The sequence below is a fragment of the Acomys minous genome (assembly GCF_964271855.1).
Source record: "Acomys minous genome assembly, chromosome: 18".
NCBI classification, from domain to species: Eukaryota; Metazoa; Chordata; class Mammalia; order Rodentia; family Muridae; genus Acomys; species Acomys minous.
In genome coordinates, this window is record NC_140501.1 from 5,222,548 (window position 1) to 5,235,428 (window position 12,881).

The following is a 12,881-nucleotide window of genomic DNA, read 5'->3' on the forward strand; positions in this document are numbered from 1 at the left end:
GTTGCACCACTGGGAACCCCAAGCATTCAAGCATGTAAGTGTACTGGGGCTATTCTCACTCAAACCACACGGGAGCTTCATAGAGGGAGTAAAGCTCCAGTTAGGAGGAAGGGTCTTGGACAATAGGGCACCATTGAGCTGCTAGTTAGGACATTTTCTAAAGGACATATGGCAGAAACTTGGATGAGTCATGTAGCAGGGCCATGCTCTGGTTTGCCAGGTTGGCCTAAGCACAAGGTGTCCAGCTGTCTCCTCTCTGTTTCCATCACATCCTCCCTTAGAGCTCCCAACAAGGGGGAGAGATAACAAGGCACCGGAAGTCTCTCTGCATCCCTGGCATCCCTGGCTTCCAGCAAGGGGAGTTCTCAGAACTGCTGCTTTGGGCTTCCTGCCATGGCTAACAAGTTTCTACCCTGACGTCACCTATAGTGAACAGCACTATTTTAAGGATGTGATCTAAGTCCATGCTCACCTTGTCTTCCTGGTCCCCAGTGAAAGAATCCACCAAGACCTCCATGTGGTGTAGACAATCTGGGTCATTGCAGAGGACAGCAGAGGTGCAGTCTTCACTGAGCAAGAGTGGCCGGTGGCCTCAGGAACCATGTTTTGTGTAGACAATTGTAGACCTTTGTTCTGTGCAGATGATAAGTAGGAACACAGTCATGTAGTGATGCCGTAGAAGTTTCCCGGTATGCTCAGTTCTTGTGTGGTTCTAGTCCTTTGTTCCACATGCTTTTGACCATAAAGGAGTGGCTGGTCCTGCAGTCCTGCTAATGTCTAGCCACGCAACAAACAGGGAGGCTCTGTGTCCCATAATGGCATCACATTACATCTATCCAAGTGACACACTAAGGCTCTCAAGTATTTCCTTTGTGTTACCTGGAATGTGGGCTTTGTTGTTTTGTTTGGGGTGGATTTTTTTACCCCTAACAGATTTTGTTGAATTTTAGTGCAATAATCCCAAAACAAAGGAACCCAAACTACAAGCTGCTGCAAGGATTGTCCCTGAATGGGTCAAATATGATACAGAAATAAGAAATTTACTGGATCATCTTGAAAATAAGAAGCATGCAAGTAAGTGACTCCCCGCAGTAGCATGTGAGCCATGTGTTGTGTTGATAGGATCATGCTAAGTCATGAAAGGACTGCTAGTGTCCCATTAAGAAAGTATATGACATGATGAAGATGCCAGAGAGATGGCTCAGCAAGTGAGACACGGGCTGCTCTTGCAGAGGACTCAGATCCAATTCCCAGAAAATTCCAGTTACAGATGCTTTCAACTGATCTCCGTGGACACAAAACATGCTCATGGTACACACATATATAAGCAAGGAAATACACATAAAAATGAAATGGATAAATCTAATAAAATGTAAATAAAATTTAAAGATGTTTAAAGAATTTTATTTAACATAGGCTAGGCTCACTAATTTTTTATTAAAAGGTGGCCTTCTCTGCAACATTTAAGCATGTTTAAGACAGCGTTTAGCTTTAATTCACATCTTTATATAAATGAAAAGTATAACACGATTTTAGGAAACACGTTTACTAAAGCACAGAGAATAAAAATAGAGGAAATCTTATTTCTAAGATTATACTGAATTTCCAAGATGTGAAAGCCCAAACAAGCCCTCGAAACTAACAAAAATAGCTTTACATAGCTCACAAAAAAGCATTACTCCTACCTTGAGAACTGTCACTTTATAACCCAACTTCCCTTGTTTCCATTCCTAGCATCTTTAGCCATGATGTCTTGGACTATATATTTTCTTACACTTATATTTAAAATTTTGCCATTATCTTGACATTTCTTCACCCAAAATAATCATTCATCAAATGTGTTTGTCTTTCCAGGAATTTATTTCATTTCACCCAGATATCCAATGTCTTCCATCATTGCATATAACCCTCTCCTTTTCTTATTCCCTCATACAGTGCAGCACAGCCACAGCCTCCCTCCCTCCCGACCCCTTCCGCTCTCCCCAAACCCCTTCCTCCTGTTTTCTCTCAGAAAAGAGAAGTCCTCCCAGGGATATCAACTGAACATGGCATAACAAGATGCAATAAGACTAGGCATAGACCCTCATATCAAGACCGGATGAGGCAACCCAGAGGGAGCAGGCAAAAGAGTCAAAGACACACCCTCCCACTCCCACTGTTAGGAGTCTCACAGGAAGACCAAGCTAACAATTTACAACATATATGCAGAGAACCTAGCTCAGGCGGTGCCGGCTCTGTGATGGCTGCCTCAGTCTCTGAGGCCCTAGGAGCTCTGCTTAGTTGGTGCTGTGGGCCGTGGTGGTGTCCTCAGCCCCTCTGCACAGCATAGTCCTCTCTCCTCTGTCCCCTGGGTTCCTCAAGCTCTACGTCTGCCCCCACCATCTGCTGGAGGGAGCCTCTCTGGTGACAACTGGGCCAGGCACTGATCTATAAGTAGAGCAGCATATCATTAGGAACCATTTCATTGACTTTATTTTAAACCCATTGTGTTTGGTTCAATCTCTGGGCCATGGTCCTGGCCATCCAGGCAGTTTGGGTACAGGCTCCCTCTTGTGGTGTGGGCCTCAAGTCAGACCAGCCATTGGTTAGACCACTGCACAAGCTCTGAGCCACCACTGACCCAGCACACTGTGCAGGCTGGACAGGTTGTGGAGGTGGTGGCTGGGTGTCCCCACACTGGTTACAGATGGCTGACTGAGCTGCCCTATCTCCTCTTACTAGGAGACTCCAGGGAGTTTCCATTGCACTGGGCTTAGAATTTGCCTCAGAAATGCTTCCCACCTCCAGACATCTCTCCCTCTGCACCTGCTCCTTCCTGTTCCCATCCAGGCCCGCCCCAAGCCCCCAAAAATCTACCCTATTTCCCTTTCCAGGAAATTCTCGGTTCCCCTTCCTTGGGTCCTCCCTGTTACTTAGCTTCGTAGGGTCTGTGGATTGTAGCCTGGCTTTCCTGTACTGTACAGCTACTACCCACTTATAAGTGAGAACATGCCATGTGTGTCTTTCTGTGTCTGGGTTACTTCACTCAGGATGATTTTTCTTTCTAGTATGTTTATCCTATACTATATGGCTAAAATCTGCTTATGAATGAATACATAACATTTGTGTCTTTCTGGGTCTGGGTTACTTTACTCAAGATTTTTTTTTCTAGTTCTATCCATTTGCCTGTAAATTTCATGATGTCAGTTTATTAACAGCTGAATAATACTCTATTGTATAAATGTACCATGTTCCTTTATCCATTTTTTTTTTTGGTTGAGAGACACCTAGTTTATTTTCAGTTCCTGGCTATTATGAATAAGGCTGCTATGAACATAGTGAGCAAGTGCCCTGGGGTAAGATGGCGTGACCGTCAGGTACATGCCCAGATGTGATACAGCTGGATATTGAGGTAGTTCCATTCCCAATTCTCTGAGGAGCCACTATATTAATTTCCAAAATGGTTGTACAAGTTCACCCTCGCACCAGCAGTGCAGGAGCGTTCCCTTTGCTCCACATCCTCGCCAGCATGAACTGTCACTTGTGTCAGTGATTTTAGCCACTCTGAAAGGTGAAAGACGGAATCTCAAAGTAGTCTTGATTTCCATTTCCCTGATAGCTGAGGATGTTGATAATTTTTAAAGATGTTTCTCAGCCATTTGAGATTCCTCTGTTGAGAAGTCTCTGTTTAGATTTGTACTCCATTTTAAATTGGATTGTTTGGTGTGTTGATGTCTAGTTTCTTGAGTTCTTTATCTATTTTGGAAATTAGTCCTCTGATGTGAAATTGGTAAAAATCCTTTCCCTTTCTGTAGGCTGCCATTTTGTCCAGTTGACAATATCTTTTTCCTTACAGAAGCTTCTCAGTTTCATTGGTGTTCTGTCCAGGATGTTGTGTCCTGTGCCAACTTATTCAAGGCTGTTTCCCACTTTCTCGTCTATCAAATTTAGTGTATCTGGTTTTATGTTCCAGCCTTTGATCCAGCTGGACTTGATTTCTGTACAGGGTAATCAAATATGAATCTATTTGCATTCCTCTACATGCAGACATCACAGCACCATTGGTTGAAGATGCTTTCTTTCTTTTGTAAGGGTTTGACTGCCTTATCAAAAATCAGATGTCCATAGGTGTGTGGATTTACATCTGGATCTTCTATTCTATTCCATTGATCAACCTGTCTTTTTGTATGCCAATACCATGTGGTTTATATTACTGTTGCTCTGTAATACAGCTTGAAATCGGGGATGGGGATAACTACAGAAATTCCTTCATTGTTCAGAATTGTTTTAGCTATCCTGGGTTTTTGTTTGTTCATTTGTTTTTCCATATGAAATTGGGTATTATTCTTTCAAGATCTATAAAGAATTGTGTTGGAATTTTGATGGGGATTGGATTGCGTCTGTAGATTGCATTTGGTAGGATGGCCATCTGTACCATGTTAATCCTACCAATCCATGAGCATGGGGGATCTTTACATCTTCTGATATTTTTCAGTTTCTTTCTTCAGACACTTGAAAATTTTTTCATACATATCTTTCACTTGCTTGGTTAGAGTTATACCAAGATACTTTGGGTTTTTTGTGGCTATTGTGAAGGGTATTTTTTCCCTGATTTCTTTCTCCATTTGTCTTTTTTGTAAAGGAGGGCTATTGATTTTAGTTAGTTAGTTAGTTAATCTTGTATCCAGCCACTTTGCTGAAGGTGTTTATCAGCTATAGTTGTTCCCTAAGTAGAATTTTTAGGGTCAGTTATGTATACTATCATATCATTTGCAATCAATGATATTATGACACTACTTCCCAGTCTCTATCCCCTTGATCTCCGTTAGTTGTCTTATTGCTTTAGCTAGGACTTCCAATACGATATTGAGCAGATATGGGGAGCATGGACAGCCTTGTTTTGTCCCTGGTTTTAGTAGAATTGCTTTGAGTTTCTATTTAATTTGATGTTGGCTATAGGCTTGCTGCATATTGCCTTTATTGTGTTTACGTATGTCCCTTATATACCAATCTCTCCAAGACTCTTTATCATGAAGGGCTGTTGGAATTTGTCAAAGGCTTTTTGGCATCTAACTAAATAATCATGTGGGTTTTTTCTTTCAGTTTGTTTATATGGTGGATTACATTGATAGATTTTCCTATGTTGAACCATCTCTGAATCTCTGGGATTAACCCTACGTCATCATGGTAGATGATCTTTTTTGATGAATTCTTGGATTGTTGAGTATTTTGTGTCTCTGGGGTTCATGAGGGAGGTTGATCTGTAATTCTCCTTTTTTGTTGAATCTTTGTGTGTTTTGCATAATAGGGCAACTGTGACCTCATAAAGTGCATTTGGCAATGGCCTTTCTGTTGCTATGTTGTGGAATAATATAGTAGTATTGGCATTTACTCTTCTTTGAAAGTCTGATAGAATTTTGTGCTAAAACCATCTGATCCTGGACATTTGGGGGGTGGGGTGGGATGGTTTTAATGCTGGCTTCTATTTCCTTAGGGTTTATAGGTCTATTTAAATTGTTTATCTGATCTTGATTTAACTTTCATAAGTGTCATCTATCAAGAAAATTGTTCATTCCTTTTAAATTTTTTTAATTTTGTGGATTACATGTTTTTAAAGTATGATCTAATGATTCTTTGGATTTCTCAAAAAATAAAGTATTACTTTAAAATATAAAAATCCAAAGTTCCGGTTTTTTGTTTTTTATTTTTGTTTTAAGTTTTAGCCCTGGCTGTCCTGGAACTCTCTTTGTAGATCATGCCAGCCTAGAACTCAAAGAGATCTGCCTACCTCTGCCTCCCAAGTGCTGGGATTAAAGGCATGCACTACTGCCTGGTTAGAGTTCCACTTTTTATCTTGGAATAAATACCAGCCCCTTGTGAAAGAAGTAGTGTTTAATAGATAGGCCTGAGTCTAGCACAGAGCATCGCTTCACTGGCTGACTTCTGCCTCTATTGGGCAGCCCTCCCAAATCCTCCATCAGAGAAGCCAGCTCAGCACCTTGGCTTTTATTCTTGACTGGTGTTTATATACCAGCATAAGGTCTTTATTTCTAGATCAATAATCATTAATAGCTCTGTCCTAATAGCATCTTGTGTCTATTTTCCTCATCCCATTACTATTCTATATTTATCATCTGGAAATGGAAGTTAAAGATAATATGGCATCTCAAATTGGAGAACAGACTGTTTCATTGTATTTTAACTTCTGCCTATAAAATACCACGTTGTATCCTGAGTCTTCTTAATCCAATTACAGTATGCTACAGTGTGATAATGTGGACAATAGGAAGCCACTTTGGTCTGTAGAGTCTTCACAAGACTTGAACTCACATTTGTATGGTACTTAGTGTAAGGTTGAGTGCTCTGTCCTCCTGTATTAGAAGAGGACCACATATATCTTCCTCCCTTCATTCTCCCATTACGGCAGTGCAGACATACTGTGCATGTTGCATAATCTATCCGTATCCTTAAAGGCCCCTGTTTAGTATCATTTATCTTCAATCAATCACAGAAAGTTGTAATCCTGTATATTTTTTTTTATAATAGCTTAATGTTTATTTAACAAAATTCTAATTTCTTATATATACACATACACTTATCCCAATAGACTTAATGTACATTCACATTTTATAGGTGGTTAAAAAAGCACATACTGATGCATTAGAATGAGTACCCAACGGACAAGGAGCTATCTCCACACCACATGATTCTCTGTCAAAACGTACAAGGAGCTATCTCCACACCACATGATTCTCTGTCAAAACTTGAGCTTTGTGTCTATCCCATTACTTGGTGGTATTTTGTATTTTGAGATTTCAAACACTAAATACACTTCCATTTCCTGCAGTTTCAGTTCATGATGAACTCTAGCACTGGTTTCCAGAAGAGAAAATACGATGAAAATCTGCCACCTGCTGGGAGTTTGTGGAACTGCTGAGACTAGTAGGCCATTTCATTCAAATTATTGATATGTTTAACTTTTTATAAACGTTATTTAAAATACAATATAAAATTTTAAATTAATTTAAAATACAATGTAAATTAAATGTAAAGTTTTAAAATAAACTTAAGTTATGTGATTGTTCCTTTTTCTGGTTGCTAATTATGATGATATTTTGTTGTTTTTAACCAGTTAGTTTGATATGCTCAGATGTCCTTGAAGGTCCTCATTGGTTTTAGCATTCCAGCTTTAAATACATGAATATTTCCTTACTCAAAAATGCACTTAAAGTTACAGAAATTTGTGTTTTTTAACAAAAGAACTCACGACTGATTCTGAATTTTTAAAAAAAGATTTATTTATTATTATATATACAGTTTTCTGCCTGCAAGCACACCTGCAGGCCAAAAGAGGGCACCAGACCACACTATAGATGATTGTGAGCCACTATGTGGTTGCTGGGAATTGAACTCAGGACCTCTGGAAGAACAGCCAGTGCTTTTAACCTCTGAGCCATCTCCAGCCCCCTGACTCTGAATTATTAAAAAAAAATCCCATTTTATACTTTACCATTTTAAAATGGAAGTCATATTGTACTGTAATCATTTATCTCAAATCATAGGTTTTAATTTTATGCTGTATTTACGTTGTTCTGAATGTTTGAAATGCATTAGCCATACATGTAGATATTTTTTAAAAGGACTGGATACTTTTATAGAAACACAGTAAAGGATGTAAGCTGTATACTTATATATAGACTAAGTATCAGATTTTCCTTGCTGTGTTTAAATAGAGAAAAAGGCTAGCACAGCCCCTCGGGACTAGAGCAGAACCTGACGTCATTCAGATCTCTGCCACGGAGAGTGATCTGGATGTGCAGTGTGGCCCCGTGCTGCATGTGTGCAGTGCGCAGCTGTGGATGTGGCTGAGCGCCATGAAAAGGCTGGACACCTTCGATAGGTCTGAGGTAACCATGGGAATTCCTGACTGTTTAAAACGACCTCCAGATTCCTCTTGAGAAACACTTAAGAGAGCTTAGTGTCTGACTGGTGTTCCAGGCACCCCTTCCGGGTGCTCTCAGATGAGCCATCTTGGACCCCTCCACATCTCGAGCCCGGCTCCTCTCGGGACAGAAGCTATCTGTGTCTCAACTCCCTTTAGCTCTCCAGAATTCGATTCTAATCCTGCTCCATCTGACAGCGTAGCCTGAAGAGATTTGAAAAATGCACCTGTCAGCTTTCTGCTGCTACGACAAACTAAACAGCTTATGGAAGAAAGGTTTGCTTTCCCTCACCTTCCCGTGTTGCTTGTAGCTCACAAGGGCACAGTCCATCCTAGGAGCACACAGGAGAAGGCGTGTGCACCTCACGGCTGCTGAGAAGCAGGAGTACGCACGAGGGCACACCAACAAACCTTTCTTCCACTTGTTTTGATCTCTTAATAGATTCCACCCATTACTCCACAGCGGCACCATAGCAGGCTGGGAACTAAGCCTTCAGAGTGCTGACCTTAGAGGACATTTAGGATCCAAACCTAAACAATACACCTCCCTGGCAGTGCCACTGATCCCAATTAATACCTTCCTTTCCCTCTTCACTCAGTGTTTGTTACTTAAGACATTCAAGTTGTAGTGTAATTCATTTCTGCCTCAAAGTATCAGATTTAAAGCTGGGTAGTGGTAGCACGTGCCTTTAATCCCAGCACTCAGGAGGCAGAGGCAGGCATTTCTGAGTTTGAGGCCAGCCTGGTCTACAGAGTGAGTTCCAGGACAGCCAGGGCTATATAGAGAGACCCTGTCTTGAAAAGACAGGGAGAGGGAGAGAGATTTGATAGCTCCCTACTATCATCTTGTGACCTGAAAGGCTGAATGTACAGGTCTCATTTCTAGAAGAGTAATATACCAGAAAATTCAGATTTTTTTAAAAGTATGTATTTCTTTGCAAGAGCATTCTTTAATAAAATGGCCTGTGCTGGATAGCTTTATGTCAACTTGACAAAATCTAAAGTCACCTGAGTGGAGGGCACCTCAATTTAGAAATGCTACCATAAGATGGAGCCGTAGGCAAGCCTGCAGGTAATTTTCTTAGTGATTGTTGGGGGAGGGCCAAGCCAATTGTAGGCGGTACCACCATCCCTGGCCCTGGTTTCTGTTAAGAAAGCAGACTCAGCCACAAGGAGTAAGACAGTAAGCAGCCTCCTTCCTGGCCTCTGCATCAGCTCCTCCTGCCTTGAGGTTCTGCTGTGTTTGAGTTCCTGTCCTACCTTCCTTTCAGTGGTGGATTGCAGTGTGGACATGTAAGTTTAATAAGCCCTGGCCTCCCCAGCTTGCTTTGGTCATGGTGTTTCACCGCAGTGAGAACTAGGGCAGGAATTGGCACCAGGAGTGGGTTAAGGCTGTGACAGACCTGACCATACTGTCTTAGGGAAGATCGTGGGGGGCACTTTGGAACTCTGAGCTTGAGAAGCCATTGAGTGTTGAGAGTGGGTTGCACATTGAGAACAGTGCAAATGGTGGAGGCCTGGCTGGTGAGGTCTCAGAGGGAGGCAAAGACTACTGGGATATCTGTGTGAAGAGTCTGTGGTTCCAACTGGCTGGAGCTAGTTGTTAACAAGAGTACACTAAAGTTAACCTTTGGTTTGCTGGGACAACGGACGCTCGTCTGCTGGGGCTACAGAATCAACTGTGACTGAGAAGAGAGCAGCATCAAAGGTGGTCTTCTGTGGAGTGTTTGCTTGCAACACACACGCTGTCTCCTAGAGGTTGTACAGTGTGCTAGCAGCCACACTGTCTCCCAGGGGTTGCTGTGTCTGAAGGCATCAACTAGTTATGAGGGGCAGCTGAGGCTTGGCAGTGAGGCCAGGATAGGCCAGTGGTTAAAGTGGAGCCTCAGTAGCAGTTGGGGTCTCGGGATTGAAGGGGTCGCGCAGAAAAGTTAAGGCCTGGCACCTTGAAGAGGGCCCAGCATTTTGCAAATGCCAGTGCCATGGGACAACCACCACCAGCAGCAGCAGCAGCAGCAGCTGTGCAGTGGATCCAGCCTGGGCCTGGAAGACAAGCTGTGTGTGCTGCAGAGAGCAGAACCAGGGAAGCGATCCACAAGATGGTGAGTGAATCTCGGATATCCGGCATTGAGTTATTTATACAGTTGGAGTTTGGTTTTACTGTGATCGTGACTGTGCCATGGTTCTTCCCTCTTGAAATAAATTTTGCTTTTTCACTTTATAGAAGCCTACAGTTGAAAGGCTTGTGATTTTTAAGACTTAGGATTTTTTTTTTTAAAGACTGAATTTTTAAAGTGTTTAGAATGTGTAAGATTGTGGGACTTCTTAAGTCTGTAAAATACTTCATACTGTGATGTTTATATTAATGAGTAATCCTAGGGATGAACAAGGAAGGAAAGGTTGTGGCTTTGCAGTGATGTGTCTATGTGTCAAAATGGTCAATTGTACTGGCTAGTTTTATGTCAACTTGACAAAACCAGAATCATCTGAGAGGAGGGAACCTCAATTAAGGAAATGCCTCCATAAAATTGGGCTTTAAGCAAGCCCAGTAAAACCTTTTTAAAATTAGTGATTGATGGGGGAGGGCTGAGCTCACTGTGGAGGTGCCATGCCTGGGCTGGTGGTCCTGGGTTCTGTAAGAAAGCAGGAGACAGAGGTAGGTGGATCACTCTCAGTTCAAGGCCAGCCTGGTCTACAAAGTGAAGCCAAGGACAGCCAAGGCTACACAGAGACCACGTCTCAAAGCCAACACCTGACACATCAGAAAGGTGGACTCCTGGGTACTGACGAGCCAGAGCTTCGGACAGAAAACCTTCTGGTGAGGCGCCAGCTATTATCTCCACCGCTGTGACTGCGATGGATTTAGATGACTGCCAGCTGGGTGGTTAAAGTGTAAGCTCCTAGGAAAGCTAAAAGGCAGTGAGGTAACGGAGACTGAATCAGCCTTGTCACAGCTGGCTATGGGCAAAGTTGAAATCCTCAGTCATCAAGACCAACCTGGGGCAGAGGCCTGAGCCTCATTCAGACCCTCTAGGGAGCAGAAGCAGGCTTTCTAAAAGAATGACTACAGAAAAATAAGAAACTGAAGAAAACTGAGAAAGTAGAAGTTGTCCAATAGGGAGAGGGATTTCCAAAAGAAAAGTCACCAAGCTCCTTTGGTTTTTGTTTTCTTAGGGCCACAGCAGTGTGGACAAAAGCAGTAAGTGTATATGTCAGGCTCTGTTTGTCATGCAACCATCTCCCAAGGAAGGATATGCTCAAAAGGGGGTAAAAAAAAAAAAAAAAAAAAAAGAAAGAAAGAAAAGGTGTGGGGTGTAGAGCTCCTGGGGTCTCAAGGGCAGGCCTTAAGATGACTATACACTCTTAAAGGACTGGGGCCCAGAAGCAAGGCTGAGTAGTAACAACCAGGAGCTTGTGTCTGCTGAGGGAAGCCAGGGCCGGGGAGAGAAGACAAGGGCACCCCTCTGCTTCCTGCCCTCAGGCAGCCCCTGTCCACACCTCCCCAACAAGGCTGGCCTCTGCGGGTCGTGGCATGGAGACTTCCACTAAGGACTTGGAAGATCTCTAATCTTTCTATAAAGTTTAAATATTTTTTTCCTTCAACACAGAATATCTATAACTGAAACAGAAAGCCGCCTTCCCTGCTTACCTGAGATACACAATGACACCCTTCCTGTAACCATGAGACAACAGAAGTGAACAGTAAGAGTTTTCATGAAGCCACTTGTTAGACTTTAACATTGAAACGGGGACTAAAAAGTTCCTGGTGATGTAAAAGACTTTAAGCACACCGACCTACTGTGCTCTGCCTGCTCCGTAACTCACATGAAGGAGAGCCTTCTGTCAGCCCAGCCACTGATTTTGTGCGAAATAAAGTTGCAAACAGACAGACTTCTAAGACAGACTTTCACTCAAAGGTTAAACATGAATCAGAGCAAGAAAGTAGCAGATATGACCATAAATATTTTTATTAAATGTGAAAATACACGGGCATAAAAACATTGCCCATATTCTTAGACACGTGTGAGCCCCAGTTGAAATAGATTTAGTTCCTTTTTTTTATTAAAACACTAAATTGAGATGGATTGTTAACTTTGTCTCATTTAAAACAAATATAAACTTGAGTACTGATTTAACTTATCAAGCATGTCTAATTTTACCTGCCCTGTGCCCACCCTTGCACAGGTAAGTACTTCATCCACAGACGAGTGCAGTAAACCTGCTGTTGCTGTACACAGAGCCACGCAGTGGCTAATTTTACTCTTAAATCATTCAGTAAATGAGATCATCTGTTTAAAAAAAAAATTCTCCCCCTCTTAACATTACTTGAAATTACAGAAAAGGAATAAGATCTGGAAAAAGATTAGTTCCTAAAAATTACTTGCTTTCTCCTGCCTTTGTCACTACAGGAAATTCAAGTACATTCAAGAAAACCAACTTCACTTCACCAAGTCACCCCAGTGATGTATACTCACTAAAGCATTCTAAAGGCCATCACCAGTGGCCTGATCTGTAAGGCAGGTGGGCACCTACTAACTAGCACATCTTACCTCCTTTCTTCATGGTAAATGCCAGTGTAAAGCCTTCACATGTGAATTTGTCATCATCTTCCAGGAATAAATAATGGTGACAATTGACATTTCTGTGCTTAGTTATAAAAATAATCCTCACACTTGTTTTGTTTTGTGCGCAGATGTGTGCGTGCGTTTGGTACTTTTGAAGTGGGGCCTCAAAAGTCCCTGTGAACTCCTACTGCAGCCCATGTTCTGGGATGATAGGCAGGAACCACAGTGCCTGCTTACATTAAGACAAAACAAAACAAAACAAAAACAAGTAATTTCAAGTTCCATTCATTATCAGAACTCCAATGACTAATCTGCTATTTAAAACCGGACTTTTATTTATTTTTAAATATTTTTAAATTAAGATATTGCATCCAATTCACATTAATAAACTACTG

At 41.9% G+C, this 12,881-nt stretch overlaps 1 protein-coding gene across 1 annotated transcript in view; it reads left to right on the forward strand.

Moving 5' to 3' along the window:
- Positions 1-7,062, forward strand: part of UGGT2 (UDP-glucose glycoprotein glucosyltransferase 2) — a 129,634-nt gene extending 122,572 nt beyond the window's left edge. Inside the window, exons 38-39 of the mRNA XM_084767599.1 lie at positions 951-1,074; positions 6,827-7,062. Of these exons, the coding sequence (XP_084623725.1) occupies positions 951-1,074; positions 6,827-6,849 (147 nt within the window). The 3' untranslated portion in view covers positions 6,850-7,062. The remainder of the gene's footprint in view (positions 1-950; positions 1,075-6,826) is intronic.
- Positions 7,063-12,881: the final 5,819 nt, after the last annotated feature.